The sequence below is a fragment of the Macrobrachium nipponense genome, chromosome 3 (assembly GCF_015104395.2).
Source record: "Macrobrachium nipponense isolate FS-2020 chromosome 3, ASM1510439v2, whole genome shotgun sequence".
NCBI classification, from domain to species: domain Eukaryota; kingdom Metazoa; phylum Arthropoda; class Malacostraca; order Decapoda; family Palaemonidae; genus Macrobrachium; species Macrobrachium nipponense.
Genome location: NC_087202.1, coordinates 111,645,692 through 111,667,489, shown reverse-complemented (window position 1 = coordinate 111,667,489; position 21,798 = coordinate 111,645,692). Strand labels below are relative to the sequence as shown.

At 33.7% G+C, this 21,798-nt stretch overlaps 1 protein-coding gene across 11 annotated transcripts in view; it reads left to right on the top strand.

Moving 5' to 3' along the window:
• Nucleotides 1–20,685, top strand: part of LOC135221962 (nuclear distribution protein nudE homolog 1-like) — a 210,967-nt gene extending 190,282 nt beyond the window's left edge. For 3 of the 11 annotated variants that reach the window (XM_064260020.1, XM_064260021.1, XM_064260019.1), the window contains exon 8: nucleotides 17,547–20,685. In XM_064260020.1, the coding sequence (XP_064116090.1) occupies nucleotides 17,547–17,912 (366 nt within the window). In that variant the 3' untranslated portion in view covers nucleotides 17,913–20,685. Of the gene's footprint in view, nucleotides 1–1,915; nucleotides 2,066–3,902; nucleotides 3,995–6,032; nucleotides 6,091–17,546 lie in introns of all 11 variants that reach the window. The other 8 variants (XM_064260024.1, XM_064260022.1, XM_064260026.1 and 5 more) reach the window with 5 other exon arrangements.
• Nucleotides 20,686–21,798: the final 1,113 nt, after the last annotated feature.

Sequence of the window (21,798 nt, the reverse complement as noted above, 5' to 3'; positions counted from 1 at the left end):
TTTGGGTTTGGTTCAGAAAAGGACATTGGGTTATCCATTTTTGGCCTTTTTACTTAGAAAAAATACAATTAAATATGCAAAACATTAAGAGGGAAGAAAATTGCAAAAATTATAGTGTGTACTCAAAATAACATTCCTGTTGTATAAAAGTAATTTACTAAGTAATTACGTACTTATAGCTAACGATTATGCTCACACAGCATCCTAAATTAAAAAATTTGCAAACAAGTGACTGTTGCAATGCTGGAGTGACAGGCCCTGCCCACTGCAACAGGAAGTAGCGAGCGACTGAAGCCAACAATGTTATTCTTATTTATGCTGCACACGCAACTCCACGTCATCTTGCTTGTTCCTCAATTCACGTTTGCCAGTTTTTTTGCTAAAGCCAGTGAAGTACCATCTTTGGTGTTTTTCCTTTCAACTGTTGTATCGGCTTGGTTTGATTTGCTTCTTAGCTTTTATCTCAATAAGTTTAGTGTTTTATTATGTCTGATTCTAGTGCTTCCATCCTTCGTTATTGTGGCGAAGGCTGCAAGATGCGGTTGATCAAGCTTTGTTACGATGCACATATTATGTGCAGTAAGTGTAGAGGACAGGTGTGCACGAAAGAAGAGAAAGAGAAGATCTAGAATTAAGGTTTGGGACCTTAAAGGAGAAAAGGGGGAGCAATGTAGGAGGACTGTGAGAGAGAGATGGCTGGAAAGGGGGAACGTAGAATTTGGACAGGGTAACAGAGTGGAAAATATCTGGGAAGACATGAGAGAAATATGTGTGGGGGAAGCAGAGGAACTGGTAGGAAGAACCAGAGGATATGGAGTGTCAAGAGGAGAAAAGTGGTGGTGGAATGGAGAGGTGCAAGAATCAATTAAAAGAAAATTGGAACTTGAATGTAGTTCTCAAATGGCTTTCGGGCTCTCCCTTCGAGCCCCTCAAGTCTGCTTCCCTTTAGAACCTTTTGCGTAAGACACTGTTCTTAGTAGCCTTGGCCACAGCTAAACGCATGAGCAAGAAACACACTATAGACAGAAGATTCGGATTCTGCTTATTCACCTTGAGATTCCAAGCTAAGAACGAGGATCCTAGGAAGCCATGTCCTTCCTCTTTTCACATAAGAAACTTGATGGATATTCTCACCCTGGTACTTGGTGTTGCATGTGCCAGGGTCTTGTAAACCACAGTAAGTGGTTGTTTAATATAAGAAATAATATTCTTAGACAAGCCACAACTTTTTTAAGCCTGTGGATGTATGAAGATTTGCGTTTGACATACTGAATTTTTGCATATAGGCCTATTTATTAGCTAAAAGCTAACTTAGATATAATATGCATTATCAGTGGCATCTGTCAAACCAGGATAGGCATAGAAAGCTTAGGCCAGTGTAATCTACCAATAAAGAAATCACACATTAAGCATACGTATAATCATATAATCTACTGAAAACGTAACTCACACTACAAATCATATATATATATGTACTATATACATGAAATCATGTTTTGGAACAAAATTTTAAGGATCACATGACACAAGATCGGATGATACACTACTATATGGCCAAGTTAAGTTTTTTCCTTTTGGTGGTGCATATTTTTGAGTATCAAAGAAGGTTTTTGTTGGAAATAAACTGCTCTTGTGTATATATGGAGCAACCTTCAGACTTGTTCATTATAAATAGGCATGAAGAGTATGGTACCTTTGAAATGATGTTAAAAAACAACTTCCGAACAATTCAATATACAAACATCAATCCAAACATAACTTGTTCATAAGTTGTGCAATGACTATCATCTTTTACAACTGTTGAGTGTAACTGTTTTTGCCACTAGAACAGAACAAGGATGAGCAAGAGAAGCTAACTGTCTGATTTGAACTTTAGGTCCTTTTTTTGTTTTTTTACTTCATTTCTTCCTCACAGGTCAAAGAGATTGATGAGAGAGGGTTGGCAGTGGCATTTTTTAAGGAAAAGGGCAAAGGATTTTATATCACCCCAGAAATAGAGGATATCTCCTATCCCCTTGAACAAAATGAAGTTGTAGTTTTCCATAAGCCTCAATCTGCCAGAAATGTATTTATGGATTCATCTACTTTTCTAGCTTGAAATCTTCCCTTTCTGTACCTTTGGCAGTCCTTACTTAATATGAAAAGACATCCAGTGCAAGGTTAATAGCATTTGCATATCTTGAATAAGCCTTATAAACTTCCAAGATTTTTTTTATTTGGTGTGTGCTATCAAATTCAATTTTGTCCTACTATCATATTTAGCACTTATGTTCCCATACCATATGCGAGATACTACCTCTTACAGTAGTGTCACTTGAAAAATAAACATTCACAGACTATGAATTCATTCCTCAGGAATTTATATATATAATTATAATTTCCACAATACATGTTATTTATACTTTTCAGATTCATTTACAACAATAAAGGTTGTTATTATTATTAAATGAAATTGATGCTCTGTTATGACTCAAATGTTAAACAATTGAAAAGTTTGCCATGGTCGCTATAAGAAAAAAATTCAATTCTTGAATATTAATTGGGCATCTTAACTCTACTTTGATCTAAAGTAATGTAATACATTTTTTAACACTCCCTTTGGCTTTGTTTTTTATTTTGTATGTTACTTGTTCACTCATTTACATTGATCTTTTTGAACTAGTCTTGATCCAGAGATGGAGATAAGGACATATGATTTTTACAGCATCTTTACCCTATTTAATAGTTAGCTCTACTTATCACTGGCATTTTCTGGCTCTCAGAGGGCCAGGCTTCATATCCAGAGTTTATGTGAATAGATTAAATTGTAATGTGTTCTGTTTCAAGCACAGCCTATGTCTGTTTTTTACTCGTACAGCTTATTATTAGACTGTGTTCTTGGTTTGACAGTGGAAGTGACAGATGTGATGAACTGCTCTTTTAAGATGAAAATGAAGAAAAAATGAATGAACGTTTGTATGCGTTTGAAAGCATAATGCATTTCAGGTTTCATATTAGTTTGGTAGAATTTTATAACTACTAAGGAGATACTATATGAGATAATCAAATTGGCTTGCTTGACCTTTGTTTTGTGAAACTTAGCAACTCTCTATTTTTTCAGTCCTGTGGATTGCATATGTTACTCACGTTGTAACTCAGAATTTTGATCTAACATTTGTGTGTGTTTTGTAGGTCACTTCAGTTTTTGAAGGAGTAACACTAGGGATGGATAATGAAGTAACATATTAAATACCCGTCGTTCTCTTTTAATGTAGGAATTTCGTCTGTTATGATTTTAGCATGCTTATATTGTGCCAACGTGTAGTTATTGCATTAGCTCTTTTATTTTAAGCTGGGCTTAATTTTTTTATAGAAAAATTTTTCTTGAATATTTTGTGTTGCAGTTAGTTTTTTCATGTGTTTACAATGACTTTATTAGTATTTTTAAGGCACCACTTTTTCATATGATAGTTTATTAATGGTGTGATATGTAGGAATTCTGCTAATGAACAACATTTAGGGCAAGAGACATAATGTGACATGGTGACTTGACTGACTGAAAAGCACTGAAGATTATTGAATTTCCATGTACTGTACTTCACAAAGAAGCTGATGCAGTAAAATTATATGCTCTGTAATGCTACTGGTACAAGAACTAACCAAGTGTACTTGGCAATGACATGAATTAATCCCTTAACTTCTAACCCATTTTTGTGATTCCTTCCTGAAAGTTGTAGTACGAAGTTGTAATACAGTATTAGTGGTCTCCAGTTTTCAGTCGCTGAATAACTTTTTGTATGTCCCATTGTAACAGGAAAATTGGTATTCTTAAGCTCATAGTATATTAGTATTTAAATGTAAATATTACATGCATAAATAATGTGGGTAATACAGTATTAACAAGGCTGGTAATGGCACCACAGGCTCTGGAGTCGCGTCTTGCCTCATGTCGTACTCTTGTGAAGGACAGCCAACGCCCTCTCAGCCTGCCCCCGCCCGGCAACCACTCTGCCAGGTAACACACTAATGCCCTGAATTATATAATTATACATTTTTTTGCTAACCACTACTGATATCCATCGAGGACTGCTTTTTTCCATGCATGACCTCTCATTGGGTTTATTTTTATTTATGAAAAAGAGCATGTGAAGAATTAAAGGAAAAACCTTATCCCTGGGGTTAGCATTGCTTTGAGAATTTTCTTTGTAAGTTTTAACACTTATGAAAATTTGTACAAAATTTTATCGTAATTTCATGTTTGCAGCTATTTGATTTCAGAGCTCTTTACACTTCATTCAATAAATAATCTTCAGTTAAACCATAGAAAACTTGAAGGAAAATCAATGTTCATTTAGGCCTTCACTGCTGAAGTTCTCTTTTGCATATACTCTTTCATTCATAATGAGATTTAGTCATATGCATTTTTATTCCCACTCAGATTTGTGCAAAGTTGACATATTAATTTATTTTGGTATCAATAACCATAATTAGTCTTTATTTTAATGATGCTAGAAGTAATGTGCATTTTGTTACTGGATTGTAATCATGCAAAAGACAACAAGGTTAGTTGTCATGTTTAAGGAGTATGAAAATTTAATAGGAAATATTCTTTAATAGGTTTTATGTTATGAAATTTTTATAAGCACATCATATTTTTACTGAACCTTAGTTTATTTTCTTTCTTTTTACTGATCCTTAGTTCTCTTTTTGGGAGTATGATATTGTATTTGATGAATTGACGTTATGAAAAGTACTGTACACCTTTTAGATTATGATCCATCACAAAACAATTTTGAAGCTGCATTATTGTTGTGGAATTAATTATTGGTAGATTTTAAAAAATCAATTATTCATATATCGTCAAGGTTTTGGATGCTATAGTTAACAAACAGCTATTTCATACAATTGAAATTGTTATTCTTTATGTCAGCTCCTGTTTTGTTAATATTCCATGTTTCTGCTGGGTGGACAAGATTAAATGCATATGATTTTTTCTTGGAAAGTTCTATTTCTTAGTATGGATGCGACTAGTTCGATATAAGTGCCTTTCTGTTCCAGAATATTTTTTGCATCAGCAAACTGATAGTAACCTTTGCACATTAATAATTACTCTTTAGCCTTTATCTGTTATGTGTACTATATGCATAGGGGAAATTCAACAGAATGGTTTAAAGATGAAATAAGATGTTTTATTTATATTGTCAGGGTTTTAGTTTGACAGATTTCATGTAATTTTTTCTCACAAGGAATGCTTAGTATGCTGTCTTGCAAGTTTGTCTCGTCTGTCCCCTTGTAATGTTTCTAATGCATGCTACCAAAGACTGGAATGTCACTACTTTCGTTGGGTGTGGTTGTCTTGCATTTGTTGAGAATGGTACCTTCTATTGTCTAGATTTTATGTAACCTTTTGTTTCAGACTGAACTGACAAAGAAGTTAAGTTATTTTTGCATGACTGCAGACTTTGAAAATCTAAGATGGTTTAGAGTTTTTTTTTTTTTTTTTTTTTTTTTTTAGGATTCCATAATTTTTATCCTTATATTGTGAATGTAAACTATGTTGGTATGTTTTAGGAATAGAGAGTTATTAAAGGTATTAACACATCAATTTGTGTGAAACTTTAATATTAAAAATTACTCATCACAAAATGTTCATGTTATCTAGATTTAAGCTAGATGGTTTTAGTAGAAAAATGTTGGGATTTGAGTTAGCTTTAATAGATTTCTTCAAGCTATGAATATATTTTTTGCAAGCAGTATAATTTCTTTTAACTTTTATACTCTCATTTTGCTGTTTTGAGGAGGAATTAAAGATGTTGATAATGAGTTTTCCCTTCCCATAAGAGTTTAGTGGAATACATATTTGTTGTTGGCATATTACAGTAGTAGCTTATGTTGCTTGTTAATGGCATTGGTGTTGTTTGATTTTTGTAAATTCCTTTTGTTTTCTAAATTTTGATTTTGTTATTTTACTGCTTGAAATTAAAGTCCACCTATGATTAGCATGCAGCTGTTGGTTTTTTTGTGTACTTATTTTCCCCCTTTTTTTTTGACAGATGAAAATCCAGCAGATTAACAGAGACTTGAATAGGGTGAACTCAGTATTCAAAGCAGGTAAATGTGAAAAACCGTTGTTATAGGGGCATAAGAATCACTCTCAAGGCTGACCAGAACATTTTGGGTGGCATTTTGTACAGCCAGTTAAAAGGTTATGGTTTTTGGGTTGACACTTGTAGCCCTGGCTTAACATCAATTTTAAATGACAGTGAAAGAAGCTGCTGTACTGTGAGTACTTACATAAGGTGGAGTGCAATTTCAGTACAGAAAATGACAGCCTGAAATGTTTTATTTTTTGTGAAGCACAGCAGAAATTCCACTTGAGCACCGAAATACTCATATTTTCCAATTATTTTTTTTATTAGATTTCTATTCAAATGCATTATTATATAGTAGTTGTGAAAGTGAATTTAGGCGAGCCAGGAATATATGCACTAGTTGTGGATGTTATATTACATTTTGTAATTTGAATGTGTTCATGTGAAATACAAATCATTGCTTTAACAAAATGTATTTGCCTGATCCTATCCAGAAAGGCATCAAAGTAGTTGTACAGTGAATGAGAAAGCTGCTTTAGGAGAAGTACTCTCTTCCATGCATTGCCTCAAGATGATCATATTCTGTATTTGGTAGCAGGTTGCCTTTTTTTTTTTTTTTTTTTTTTAAGCTTCATGTAGTACATGGTACTTTTTCTTAACATTATTTGATCAATGTTACTGTGATTTTTGTGCTTTGAATAGGTATGTTTTTTGTACCCACAGTTCAATAATGAATGTATAGTGCTGTGGTGGTGGTTACAATTCTTTACACTACATTTGTGGGTTTCCATCTTTTGCCTTGCCTTGCAGTGCATTTACTACTATTGTCATCTGCTTAACTTTGCATTTACTGCATCTAATTTTTCGTATTAGTTTCATTGTCATTTTCTTTTTCTTTGTTCTTTAGTATGGTTCATCATGTTGGTTAATGACTGTCCATGACTTGTAATGTATTCAACAGATTATCCTCCTTGTATAAGACATGAATTTTAAAGAAATAAAATTGAGTACTTTTAAAATAAGATGCTTTAAGATAATGTAAGAGGCATTGTATAAATAGATGTAAAATTTTGTCTTTTAGGTAGGCATCGTACTAGTTTTACTTTATATTCAGTACCTCCCTTGACATGTATATTTTATTAATGTTGTTTGCCAGAAAAAAAAGTATCTTTTATCATGAAATGGTAATTATCATGGAACATTCTTTGAGCCGGCATAACAGTAGGTGACAGTCTGTTTCTTGTTGTATTACATTAGGAAGACTTGCATGATCTACTTTTTTGTCATATAAATCTTAATAATTCTCCCCATAATGCTCCTTTTTCACTGAAAACAACCATTTTAATGTTTACCTGCTGTGTAGTTCTTAGCACAACCTACATATATTGATTTGTATGAAAAATAACAGTACTGTAATACTATATTATCCGAGGGTTAGGATGGCAAGTCCTAACCCTGGTTACATTAGTTACACTAATGGATGTATGATATTTAGGGCTAAAGCCGATGCACTGGGGCCAAGAAGGCCATTCAGCGCCGTAGTGAAGGTTAAATAAGATGAATTATGGTAAATGAATTAATGAATTAGTGAAAGAGATGATTCATAAAATTAGATGTGACTAGTAAATAAAATAAAAATATGAAGTTTAATGAATGGTGTAATATATATTAAAAATAGTTTAATGTCTTTAAAAATCTGTATGATATATAAATAATTATCTTAGTATTATTAAAAATTTTATACACTTTAAAAAGGAGACGAGAGCAGAAATATCTGCTTCATCTCCCAAGATATTTGAGAGGGATTTACCCTGGAAATATCTCCCTTTGGTTAAAATATCTGGGGCAAACCATCAGACTGTGCTCCACTGTTAGTATCTCGTCGCAGTAAGCACACACTGGTGGTCTGCTTCCTTCTAAAATAAACTGATGTGTTAAATAAGTGTGCCCAATCCTTAATCTCGTTAAAATAACCTCTGTTCGTCTATCAAGCTGGAATGACGAAGGTCACGGCAGTATATTTTTCCTAATACTTCTATACTTACTATTATTGGCAAGAAGAGAAGTCCACCTTTCTTGCCATTTACTTAATACATAAGACCTAATAGGACTTTTTAGGTCTGTATGAGGCACTTTCCTGAAGGTTGTTTCTGGCAAAGCGCTTGCAGCTTTTGCTTCCCTGTCTGCAGTCTCGTTTCCGTGAATCGCCACATGAGAAGGAACCCAACAGAAAGAGACTGACTTGCGCAGACAATATATACGAAAAAGCGACTCCTGAAGTTTTTGGATTAACGGATAAAAGCTCTATTAAATCTTTTGATAGCTTCTAAAGTGCTTTTAGAATCCGAGTATATGACAAAATTAGTGTCACTATTTTGAAGAACTAAATCTAGGGCAGAGACTATGGCTGTTAATTCGGCAGTAAATATTGAAGTCGGGTAATTTAGCTGTATTAGCTGTATCACCAAGGATAACAGCACACCCAACACCACTATCTGACTTTGATCCATCTGTATAAATCTTCACATAATTAGCATGGGTAACGTCGTGCTCTAAGAATTTTCCCCTAATCTCTTCTTCAGTACAATCCTTCTTCTTAAATGATTTCTTGCATACTAATGCTTCAGGAATAAGCCATGGAGGATTTACAGGATGTTTCACTTCCAGGACTATCTGGGATTTGAGATGGTTATCCCTAACATCCTCGTTCAGTCGAATTTGTAATGGTTTTGAAGCTCTTGTACCAGAGAAATTCTGTGAGTCTGTTTCCTTAAGTACTTGAAAGGAGGAATTTTTGGGAGCACTTTTCATTCTAGCCACGTATCGCTACCCTAGCTCTTGTCTTCTTAGATCAAGGGGAAGATGATCTGTGGCGACGTATATGCTTTCAACCCCTTGTTCTGTACAACATCCAATTCCTTTAGCTTGGTTTTACAAGCTGAGGAATAAATCTGACAGCTATAGTCTAGCTCTGAGTGACACAGCGAGTCATATAGCCTCAAAAGGGATTTTTTATCAGGCCCCCAACTAAAACCAGAAACAACCTTTAAAATATTCAAAGATTTTTTACATTAATCTTTATGGCATTTATGTGGCTGGCCCATGATAATTTGTGGTCAATAATCATCCCCAGAAATGTTACTTCACTTTCATAAGGAATGATAGATCCTTTTAAACTAATTGTGGGAACTTCTTCCACACGCCGGCATCTGGTAAATCTTACTGCAGCTGTTTTGGAAGAGGAGAATTTAAAACCATTCTCATCAGCCCACTTAGTAATTGCGTTAATAGACCTTTGCAGATGTTTACACACTGACAATGAATCTTATCCTGTGCAGTATATTGCAAGGTTATCAACAAAAAGTGAGCATTTAACAGGAGGCAAGATTTTTTCAACCACACTATTTATTGCCATTGAAAAGTGTTACACTTAAAATGCTTCCTTGGGGAACTCCTTCCTCCTGCACAAAAGGTTGGGAGAGAGAGTTTCCCACTTTTACCTTAAAAAATCTGTCCGTTAGAAAGGAATATATAAATCTGATCATTCTTCCACATATGCCCATCTTGTGCAATTTTTTCATGATGCCAATTCTCCAGGCAGTGTCATATGCTTTTTTGAGGTCAAAAAATACTCCGATGGTCTGTCATTGTTTGGCGAATCCTTGCTGGATTTGGTTGGTCAGCCTCAGCAATGGATCAAGGGTGGAGCGGTTTTTCCTGAAACCAAATTGAAATTATGATATTAATCCTTTAGTTTCTAAATGCCAACCTAATCTAGTATTTATCATTTTCTCCAACAGCTTACACACACACAGCTGGTTAGAGCTATTGGTCTATAGCTGGTGGCTAGGGAAGCATCTTTATTAGGCTTTTTAATTGGAACAACTATGGATATTTTCCAGTTTCCCATATTTTGTTTATAATCTTCAGTAAATATTTTTTGGCATTGTCTGGGAGGTGTTTAAGCATTTCATATATGATTGTATCCTCACCTGGAGTTGTGGGTTCACTAGAGGAGAGCGCCTCCCGTAATTCTCTCAAGGAAAACCTGTAGTTGTATGGTTCAGATTTTCCTGAACCGAATTCCAGAATCATTTCAGAATTCCTAATTTTTTGAAATTCTCTGAGAATAAATCTTGGCACTGGAAACTTCAGAAAAGAGTTTTCCTAGCTCATTGGCAACTACAATGGGCTCTGTGATCAGTGTCATTTATTTTTAATGAGGGTAATGGTGACGCAACAAATTTCCCACTCAGTTTCCTTATTTTGCGCCACACCACTTTCAGTGGAGTCTGAGTTTATTCCATTAACATAGTAAAGCCCACTCTCTCTTTTGGCTCTCTTATAAAAGCGCCGTTGCTTGCCTAAAGCACGTTTGTAGATTAATTTAGACTGAGGAGAACCACTAGTTTTGTAACTTTCCTCAGAATACCACAAGTCTTATTCCACCAGGGAACTGCAGGTCTATGAGGTTTGCCTTTTGTTTTGGGAATCGAGCCCTCAGCACTCTGAAGATTCAATAAAGTAATCATAAGCATCTAGATGGGAATGAAATGACTCAAACTCCCTATCTAGTATGACGCCCTTACTGAATTTATACCAATCTGCCTCCTCTACCTTCCACTTCGGTAAAACTTCCGATGGACCGACCATTCACAGCATATTTCAAATGGATCGGTTAATGATCACTCCCATTTAAATTTTCTTTAACAGACCAACTAAAATCAAGATGGATACTTGTTGAAGAGATACTAAGGTCCAGTGCAGAGAAATGATGATCTGAATGCTGTGGAAAGTCATTGACCCATTATTATATAGGATAACATCATTCCTATCAATAAAGTCTCTAATTAAGTTACAATAATGGAACTCTGGTTAAAGTACCTCATTGTGGATACTTTTATGTATAGCTGAGAGAGGTGGGCCAGTGGTATTATGACAGGAAAGTGTGAAGCTGGAATTTTTACCTTTTGAAAATATCCTGTCTGAACCAAAAATATGATGGATACACACTGCATTTTATTTATTAGGTTTTATCTGTAATGTATTTGTTAGAGGAAAAAGAATTCACATAGGCTAAGAGAAGTCATACACTCTCACCATGCTCATCTTTCCATGTTGACTTTTACTGATTATGTAAAATTCTAGAGTAATGGTTTTCAACTCATTTTTTTTTCTAAATTAGGCTGGTGGTTCAAGACCTAAAATATTACATACCATTTTTTTTTTTAGTAACAATAAATAATGCATAGACAATTAATATTTTGGATTGAAATATATTTCTTATACAAGAATTATGAGCTGAATTTTGAGAAAAATATAGAAAATTGAATTTCTTTTTAACCAGAATTTTGGATGCTCTTTTACTGACATGATTGCTCTTAATAATTTCAAACATAGTAGCAATATATTTCTATAGTAAAGGGATGACTGGTAATTATTAGAATAGTTTGGGGAGATACCAACCATGTCGAAACTTCACCAAGGCTTGGATACAAATTTTGGATCACTAGTGAGCTGGCGGGGGTCTGGTGCTACACCTTTGAGATTGTCATATTTTTTTAGCAGAAATAATAGAATGAATGGTCAGTCATTCATCTTACTGCATTTTCAGCAACTCTAAACTCCAGTCTCCAGATTATTACCATATAATATAGTGAATGTTCTATGGGCCACCAAGAATTTCATCATGGACCACCAGTTAAGAACCCTGGTTTAGAGTTTATTTATATTCAGATCTGAATGTTCCTCCCATTGAATTTTAGATTTCAATCTGTTAAACTTTTTTTCTTTTAGTTTTTCTTACCATACCTCTCTCCAAAGCCATGTTGTGGTGATTTTCAAACATCTCGCATTCCCTTGAAAGCCCTTATGGATTTCTTTATTGTGCATGGAGAATTTGGCAGTCTGTATATCAAAAACCATTTTAAAGTTCCGAGTACTTTTTATCCATGTCTAATCTTGGCCAAAAATCTTCATGCATTGTGCTAATCTTATCTTTTGTGGGTTGACATCTACATTATCAGTAAATTTAGTCAAAGAAAATTGTAGTAAACAAGAGAGATGTCTGGTGCAAAATTGTAGTTTTAAGGGCAAAGGGAAAATTACTTGCGATTCATACAGAATACATGTACCTTGAATTGGAAAGTTGTTTTTTTTTTTTTTTTTTTTTTTTTTTTTTTTTTTTTTTTTTTTTTTTTTTTTTTTTTTTTTATACCACCACCACTCAGATTGATAAAAGTTCTTAAGACCCTTAATTTTCTATGCTTTTTTTAAAAATTACACTTTGAGGTTTTCATATTCATGAAGATAATACCTCTACAAGTAGATAAGAGAAAGGTAAACCAGAAGGTCATTTTATGTCACTTGATTTTAGGGGGTATGGGATCTGGCTAAGCCCCAAGGATAAGTGGTATTGTGTATTTGGTTTATTATAAACTCATTACTTTTTACCAGCCTTAGGTTTCTCTGTGGAAACTTTCAGACACTTCATAGTAGATTGTTTTTAGTTTAATCAGACTGCCAGATCAAACTTCATAGTGAAGAAGAAATCTTACGGTTTCACCTGACAGTCTATGCATCAGGGTGCCACTTACCACTTAGTTGCAGGCTGAATCACTATGTTTGTATATACTGTTGTAAAAACTTAACAAGCTGTTCTCCGTTTCATTTTGGTTTTTCACATTCTCTGTTATAATTGTAGATTTTCGTTCATAATTTTGATAATAATTTCGTTCAGAATTTTAAAGTACTTAACCCTCTTACGCCGAAGCCCTAAAAATCAAAACCTCTCCTGTATGCCGGCGCCGGTTTGGAGTGAGCGCTGAAGCGGAAAAAATAATTTTTTCAAAAAATCACAGCGCGCTTAGTTTTAAAGATTAAGAGTTCATTTTTGGCTCATTTTTTTGTCATTGCCTGAAGTTTAGTATGCAATCATCAGAAATGAAAAATAATATCATTATCATATGTAAATAATGCAAGATATGGTAGAGAAAAAAAAAATTCATAGATAATTGTATTCAAATCACGCTGTGCAAAAAACGGTCAAAGCTAACGAGTTACTTTTTTTTTCGTTGTATTGTACACTAAATTGCAATCATTTTGATATATAATACATAGTAAAACAATAAAAGCAACACCAGAAAAATATTATCACAAAATGATGTACGAATTCGTAACGTGCGGACGTAAAAAATGTTATTTTAAAAAATTCACCGTAATTCTAAATATTGTTTTAGAGACTTCCAATTTGTTTCAAAATTAAGACAAATGATTTAATATTATGATACTGTAAGAGTTTTAGATTAGAATTGCAGATTTCGACTATTTCGGACGAGTTAAATTTGACCGAATGTAGAAATTTTTATATATATATTTTTTTATATGCACATATTTCGGAGATGGAAAAAGCTACAACCTTTACTTATTTTTTATTGTATTTTTCATAAATTTGCACACATTTTGATATATGAGACTCTATAAAACGGCTAATATGAAAAAGAGCAAATATTAGGATAATGCGATGTACGTATTTCGGAGACTTGCGGCCGCGAATCGGCGTGCAGAGTGAAGGTAAATATATTTTTCAAAAATTCACCATAAATCACAATATTGTTCTAGAGACTTCAAATTTGTTTCAAAATGAAGAAAAATGACGGAATATTACTAGGCCGTAAGAGTTTTAGCTTACAATTGCGTTTTTCAACTATTTCGGTAAAGTCAAATTTGACCGAACGTGATTTTTTTTCTATATCGTGATTTATATGCAAATATTTCGAAAAAAGAGAAAAGCTACAACCTTCAATCATATTTAGTTGTATTCTACATGAAATTGCGCACATTTTCATATATAAAACTTTATGTAACAGCTAATTTTAAATGGTGCAAACATTTCGACAATCGCACAAAAAAAATTCTGATTTTTTCGGAAGAGTTACCGCGCGGACGTAAGGAAATTTTTTTTTTTTTTATAAATTCACCATAAATCGAAATATTGTGCTAGAGACTTCCAAGTCGTTGCAAAATGAAGGTAAATGATTGAATATTACTAGAATATAAGAGTTTTAGCTTACAATTGCGTTTTTCGACCATTTCGGTGAGTCAAAGTTGACCGAAAGTTGAAATTTTTTCACTTAACGTTATTTATATAAAAATATTTCGAAACTGATAAAAGCTACAACCATGGGTTGTTTTTTGTTGTATTGTGCATGAAATTTCGCACATTTCCATATATAAAACTTTATGTAACAGCAAATTTAAAAGGGTGCAAAACATTAGGACAATCGCACAAAAAAATTTATCGGAAGAGTTATCGCACGAACGTAAGGAAAAAGTTTTTTCATAAATTCACCATAAATTGAAATATTGTGCTAGAGACGTCCAATTTGTTGCAAAATGAAGGCAAATTATTGAATATTAGTATAATATAAGAATTTTAGCTTACAATTGCGTTTCTCGACCATTTCGGTAGAGTCAAAGTTGACCGAAGGTTGAAATTTTTGCACATCGGTATTTATATGAAAATATTTCAAAACTGATAAAAGCTACAATCATGAGTATTTTTTTTGTTTTGTATTTTACATGAAATTGCGCACATTTCATATATAATACTTCATGTAAAGGATAATTTAAAATGGTGCAAAAATTATGTCTAAGTGACGAAATAATTTTTGATATGTGTCACTGATACTTTTTAGTGCGATAAGAAAGAAATTTGCGCTTGCGCGCCTGCGTAGCGATTGTAAACAAAACAACGCCTTGATCCGTGAACTCCCAGCATCTCCCAAGGCGCGTGATTCAAAAGTTTTCGGCTGGTAGGCCTATAAGTATTTTTCCGCGAATTTTTAAAAAAACTTTTTTGAGCCGACGTATGATACGTCCAATCGGCATATGGGAGACATTTTGACTCGACGTTTAATACGTCCAATCGGCGTAAGAGGGTTAAATGGAATTTTTTGGAAAGTCATAAATAGGCAGAATTTTTTTGGAAAGTCATAAATAGGCATGCAAGACATTCATTTCCCTCCTCTAAATGAGGTCTTCTTCACACATCATTATTTCAACAAGTTCATTGGATCAACATCCTGTTCAGTGATGTTCTGGCATCCCTCAGCTGGGTATAGGTGTTAATTTTTTTTGTTTTTCACTCCTCTGTTTATGGTTTTTTTTTTTTTTTTTTTTTTTTTTTTCTCACTGAAGATTGTTAATTACAATTTCAATTTTACTGCTGAGCACAGTTATAACCTTTCTGTGCAAATCTTTATGTTTAGTATTCTCTGCGTAGTATATTCTTTGCTATACTATATGTTCTTGTATAAGACAATTTGGACCTTGAAAAAATTATGCCAAAGGCAGGGGGGTTTTCTAATACCCCTTATTATAAAATCCAAACTTTTAACAGCCTATGGTCCCCCATGATTTTGAACTTCTTGTCATTCGGCAGCTGAGAAGCAGTGCCCCAGTGCACTGATGTCATTAGACATAATATCTTTGGAAACCTTGCAACTAAGCTACTGACCTAACAAATTGTAGTCAGGCCTTTTTTATTCCTTCAGTAATTATTTTTTCTTTCCTTCTTTATGGTAAAGACCCTACAATCAATTGGATTATGGTAAATTCTGCTCTTGAAATTTGGATGGAGGTGGAAAATATGCCTCCACCTGTAAAATGGAGAATCTGGTGAGGCTAAGTGAAGGGAAAAGTTCTGTCAATCCTTGCCCCCTCAGTTATGGGTCCAATTTCAACTGACCAATCAATGGCCCTTAAGGTACAGAGGGTGAATATGCAGGTGGAATTTTGCAGCAGGAAGGTGTTCATTTATATGCTTTTCAGCTGCAATTGCAACCCATGGGAAGATACAAGATGAAAGGAAATAGCCCAGATTTATGTTAAAACACAGCTTTGTTGTTGAGAATGGTTTAAAATATCAACATTGGGTTTGCCAAGTTCTTACTAGCTTAGGATTTTAGGAGTTAAAACAGTAAACTTGTATTGAAACTTGAGCACAGTTAAATTGCATGGTGTTTAATGTATAGTTTGGCAAAAGCAGATGAGAAAAAGCCAGTCATTCACAGAAATCTCGGAAGGATCAGAAAAAATAAGAGAAGATATAGAAATAGTAGCTAATATAGAAATAGTAGCTAATATAAAAAAAATCAAGAGCATAGGGAAGCATAAGTTTTTATTTGTTTAGTAAGTTCCTCGTAGGACGAGTGGGTTACGTACTTGCCTACCGATGCTATAGTAGTTAGTCTGATTCCCCTGTGCCATCATGGAATCGGAGGAATTTGTTTCTGGTGATATAGAAATTAATTTCTCGATATAATGTTTGAATTAAACTGTAGGTCCCGTTGCTAGGAAGCCAACTGGTTCCTAGCCACGTAAAAAATACCTAATCCTTCAGGCCAGTAGGAGAGCTGTTAATTAGCTCAGTGGTCTAGTAAAACTAACATATACTTATTTGTTTACTGTTAAAATTATTACTCTTATACAACTTCTGTTGCAAAATTTTGTAAAGACTAATATCTAATTCTGTTGCAAAATTTTGCAAAGAATTAATATCTAATTAGTCTTTAGACTTTTGCTCGCTCCTTAATAGGTAATTGAGTTTTAAATGGTGGAAGTACTATATGTTGTGCTATTTAACGTTTAGAACTGTTAATTTTATTTATTTGAGAAGCATTTATCACCTTGTAGATAAAGTAATCTCTAGGATGTGAGTTGCATCACAATATAACCAAGTTTTATTCCAATCATGAAAGATATCCAACTTATTTGCCTTTCTTTTTTTTCATATTTATACATTTAAGGATCTTTGTTGCAATACTGAATTATTAGATTTTAGCAAAGGTGCTCTCATTATGAGGGGCCTGTGTTCTCAAGAATATGTATTTTTGAGTAATGGAAATGTCATGTAAATTGTAGAATGTAATATGGTTAATACAACTGTTTAGTATCTTTACTCTCATCTTAGCAAATTACAAAGGTAGGAATTAAGTTCAGTTTATCATTAAAGCTTGTGTGATGTACCTAACTTTTATGGAGCAATATGCTATTTAATTCCTTGTAAAATTGAAATACCAATTATGTACATTATGTATTGTGTGTGTTTTATACTACAGTTTTCGAAAATTTTAAGTACAGTGAAAAATATCTTTGCTCTAATGTTTGTCACAGATGTTAATTACTTCAGTCGAGTGTGTATTTTGAATAATGGCTGAAGTTCATCATTTTATTTCAAGCAATTTTGATGAAAAAAGGAGCTACCAGTATGGATTTGCAAGTGTATGTTTATATAAAGGTTTATTGTAATGAATACTGTATTTTAGCAAACGGATTAGGAGAAATTTTTTGGCTTGGCTTTGTGTAACTTGAATTTAACTTTCTTTGATTGTTATTTTAGGAAGTAGGCTAACATCAGGTTCAAAACAAGATTACAAAGAACCATCTGGTTTTTAACACATTTTTGTTTTACAGACCGAACGAGCTGACATGCGCCTCCCACATCGCAACCTCTGTGACTCCTGCTTAAATCTCTTACACTATTCATCAAAATTTCCAAAGGACAGTGAAGTTTCTGAAGAACATTTAAAGAAGTCCTCACAAGCTATGAAAAATTGCAATATAGGCATCAGTAAGCAGTATCCTGGTAGTGATTTAAGAGAAACTAATTCATCCCATTTACGTTGTAGGTTAATGAGCCAGAGATCCTTTAAATACCTTTCACAAAATGACTTGAGAGAGTCAAAGGCAAAACCACAACTAGGGCATCAAGGAAACAAATCTAATTTTATGTATAACAGTACTTATCCGTTATCGATAACTAAAGAGTATTTTTTTTGAATATCAATGTTTGTGAGTGTTTTATTTTAGTCCTAATACAGAAATGATTCAGAGTGGGAGCCATTAGGTTTGTACATAAATTTATTCTTAAGAAATGCTCTTGATGCATAACTAATAAAGCAAAAGATACTTCTGTGCAAGACAAAGATTCTGTGTATATTTTGCTTATGAACTTTGCAGTGTGCACCCTATATACAGTACAGGTATATTATTTTGCAATAAGAAATTGCTTCAGACATCAGGTGCTCTACTTCATACATTTTTCCTTGAATATTTAAAAATGTTCAATTATCTCACATATGCATCAAGTGATAATATAATGAGTGATTACCTCTCAGGAGATAATAGTTCACTTGGCAGCACACAGTGTTAGTGATGGATTTCACTGTAGTACGCTGTTGTGATTTAGCTCTTTTAAAGTGCCCAGAAAATTATATTGCATCACAGACAAGACAGCAGTGCACGCCACCTTCATTTAAGAAACTCCAAATGTACTTAGGTCATGATGTGCATTGCTTGCTTGCTACTTTTACTTTGTAATTATTTGATATTTAATAGGATTGTAGAAATGTGGATAAAAGATGCATTCCTTCCAGTGTCAGTGAGCTAAGATGCCAACACTTTTGGTTGTATATTATTCCAATAAAACAAAAACTTTTAACTGTGTTGTGCAAAATTTTACTTCATACAAAGCTGTCGCTATAATTTCCTATTTTATCTTCCTTGTGTGTGTGTTTTTTTTTTTTTTTTTTTTTTTTTTTTTTGAAAAGCAAATTTAACCAGGAAATTATAATTTCAAATTACAGTACTCTTGTCTTCTGTATATAAAATGATCTTTTTAAAAGTTAGATTCATAAAGTATCTTGTAATGTTGCTGCTGAAGAAAAATTGAGAAAACGGAAGTGTTGTCTAAGGTAAATATCCTTTCAGACCCCTGGAACGTTATGAACTGCCACTTTCTTTCCATCTATTCCCTAGGTGGTCTCTGCAAGTGCTGTTCTTAAATTTTCCCCCTCCCAGTTTTCATTTCTACCTAAAGTATCCTGGAAAATCCTGGGTGTTTAGAATTGTGACTTTTGGCCAATAAAGATTGGAGTAGAGTAGTCTTTGTAGAAAAGTTTTTGCCTGTTACATCAGTAAAAAAGGCCTTGTATTTTTTGAAAAGGGACCATTTTTCTACTCTAAGTAAATAAGGTGTTTTAAAAAAAACTCAAAAGTTACTTTTTCCTACTATCATTGCTGTGGTTTTTAGCACCAGTTGGATTAGTTTCTAGTTTTGTTTCAAACTTTTATGCTGTCGGAATTTCCAAAGGAAGTAAAACATCATGGGAAGGAAAACATATTGATTACTTTATTAGAATTGGATGAGCCCCAAAAAATAATTTGATAGAAAAGTGACTTAGTCTAAAGGAATCGAGATCTTTTCAGTATGTCTCAAAGGGAGTTATAATTCTCAATATTGCAGAATGAAGGGTGGGATTAGTAAAAATCAAGGTTTCTAAACCAGGAGGCTTGAAGAACTCCGGTTCATGAGATTAATGACTAGCATTGTGTGTTAAGTGTACTGGAGTCTTTGACTGTAAGGTGATGTTAGCTTGCCAAGAGTCAATTTGTGGTCTGGTATATTTTTTCACCTTTTTTGCCATTGTTACCCATATGTATGTCTTTATGTTACCATAAACGATAGTATTGTAATCAAAGGATGTTGACCAAATCGTCCTTGATGTATTGCCAAGGTTAAAACTTTAATATGAAGGCTCAAAGTTCCTTTTATATTTTGACAAAAACACGTTAACAGAATTGGTCCCTTCTAACTTACTAACTGCACCAAAGCGCAAAAATCCATTATTAGTTTTTAAACAAGTTATAAAATAACACCATAACAAGAAACTATGCATTCTCTCTCTCTCCTACCAAGGATTGTTTATTTTATTATTTTAGGATTAAAGTAACACACCTGTGATTATGCAACTTGTATCCCATGTTCTATCCCAAATTCTATCAAGTATGAAATTTATTTTTACCAGCATGTATAGACAATTCTAAATAGCTTTCTTGGTTTCAACTACCTTATTCAACACCACCGTTGAGTTAGAATCCTCCCTGCTTTTTTTTTTGCCAGCAACATCACGTTCTTGTAGTAAATATGTAGCCTACAAGGATTTGCTGTATCACTTCCTTAAGTCTACTTTATTTTTTCTTGCTTCAATATTTTTCTGTGAAGACTTTCCAGTTGAAGGTGAGAGTGAATTATCTTCATTATGTCTTTTCAATACAGTGTAAATATAATTAATTTTTCCTGTGTTACCTGATATGTATTATATATTGACTATTAGATAGCTATTTTGTCATAGAAGGACAGTTTACTTTATTGATCACAAACTTAAATAGCTATTTTTGTGTAGAAGGAAGATAAACTTTGGTTATAAAGTAAACTTTGAAAATTGTGTCATACTGTACTATAGGCCTAAGACTTGTTTTTGACAGCTATGGAAATCAGTACTTTATTTTGTATTAAGAGTTGATTGGGAAAAGGTATCAACCTGTACTTATTATTTATATTACCATTGTAAACAATCTGGAAAATGAAAATCACTTTGAAAGTATTTGGAAGCTATCATCACGAGAAGTGAGTCACTTAGAATTGTAAAATTCTGTTGTTACAACACTGTGCTGATTTCATCTCAATGTGAACAATCAGATTTACATTTTATATCCTTATTTTGTTTATTAGATCGGTCTCTATTCTCAATAAAAACAGTATAAGAAATTATCAACAGTATTAATTTCAGTCCTCACTCATATTGCAAAAAATCCCGTAGGGGGGTTGGTGCCATCAGTGCAACTCGGAGGGTGTACTGTAGGCATTACACTTATACATATATAAGTCTGTGTAAGCGCCTCAGTGGCGTGATTGGTATGGTATTAGCGTCCCACCTCGGTGGTTGCGGGTTCGATTCTCGGCTATTCCATTGAGGAGTGAGAGATGTGTATTTCTGGTGATAGAAGTTCTCTCGATGCGGTTCGGAAGTCACGTAAAGCAGTTGGTCCCATTGCTGAATAACCACTGGTTCTATGCAACGTAAAAACACCATACAAACAATAAGTCTGTGTATGTATGTTGTGCAATTTTTTCTGTGTATTCTCTCTCAGATTTCGGTTTATATTACTAAAGGTTCCTTGCAGCGTCACTTCAGCCCGTAGCTGCAACTCTTTTTGTTCCTTTTACTGAACATCAGTCCGAAAGCAAATCAAAATAGTACTTGAAAGCATTCCCATATGATGCATTGTTAGAAAGCTATGAAGCTAGAGTGATATCTAGTTGGAAAGAATTGAAGATACTATAAACACTGTAGACTGGAAAGAGAAACATTTAATCGAGGAGAAAGCGAATGTACATTTCGGTGGAGAAAGAAAAATAGGCTACCAGAAAAGAATTTAGAATGAGCAAAACAAATTATCGACCGAGTTGACGTAACATCAAAATAAGTAAAGCTCACTACAGACACGTATCATCACAAAAAAATGTATATACCTATATTATTGATCCTGTGTGCTAACAACCTCAAACTACTAACTATTTCAAGGCCCATAACACCCTCCTTTTTTAATATAACTAATGAACTACTATGAGATTCAGGGCCTCTGTAACACGGTTTCTAGGACTTTGCTCCTTATCAAAGCATCGGATGTAGCTGAAAGTTGATGTATATTTTACAACCACACAAATTTTTTCAGCCTTATCAATAACCTAAACCCAATAGTTTCAATTTTTATAGAGTAAAAATTATCTATCCGATGCCATGGCCAATGATTACGAGCCAAGAGTAAAAAACATTCATTACGCAAGCAAGGTAAACACCGTTTTACGAAATGTTGCCCCGCC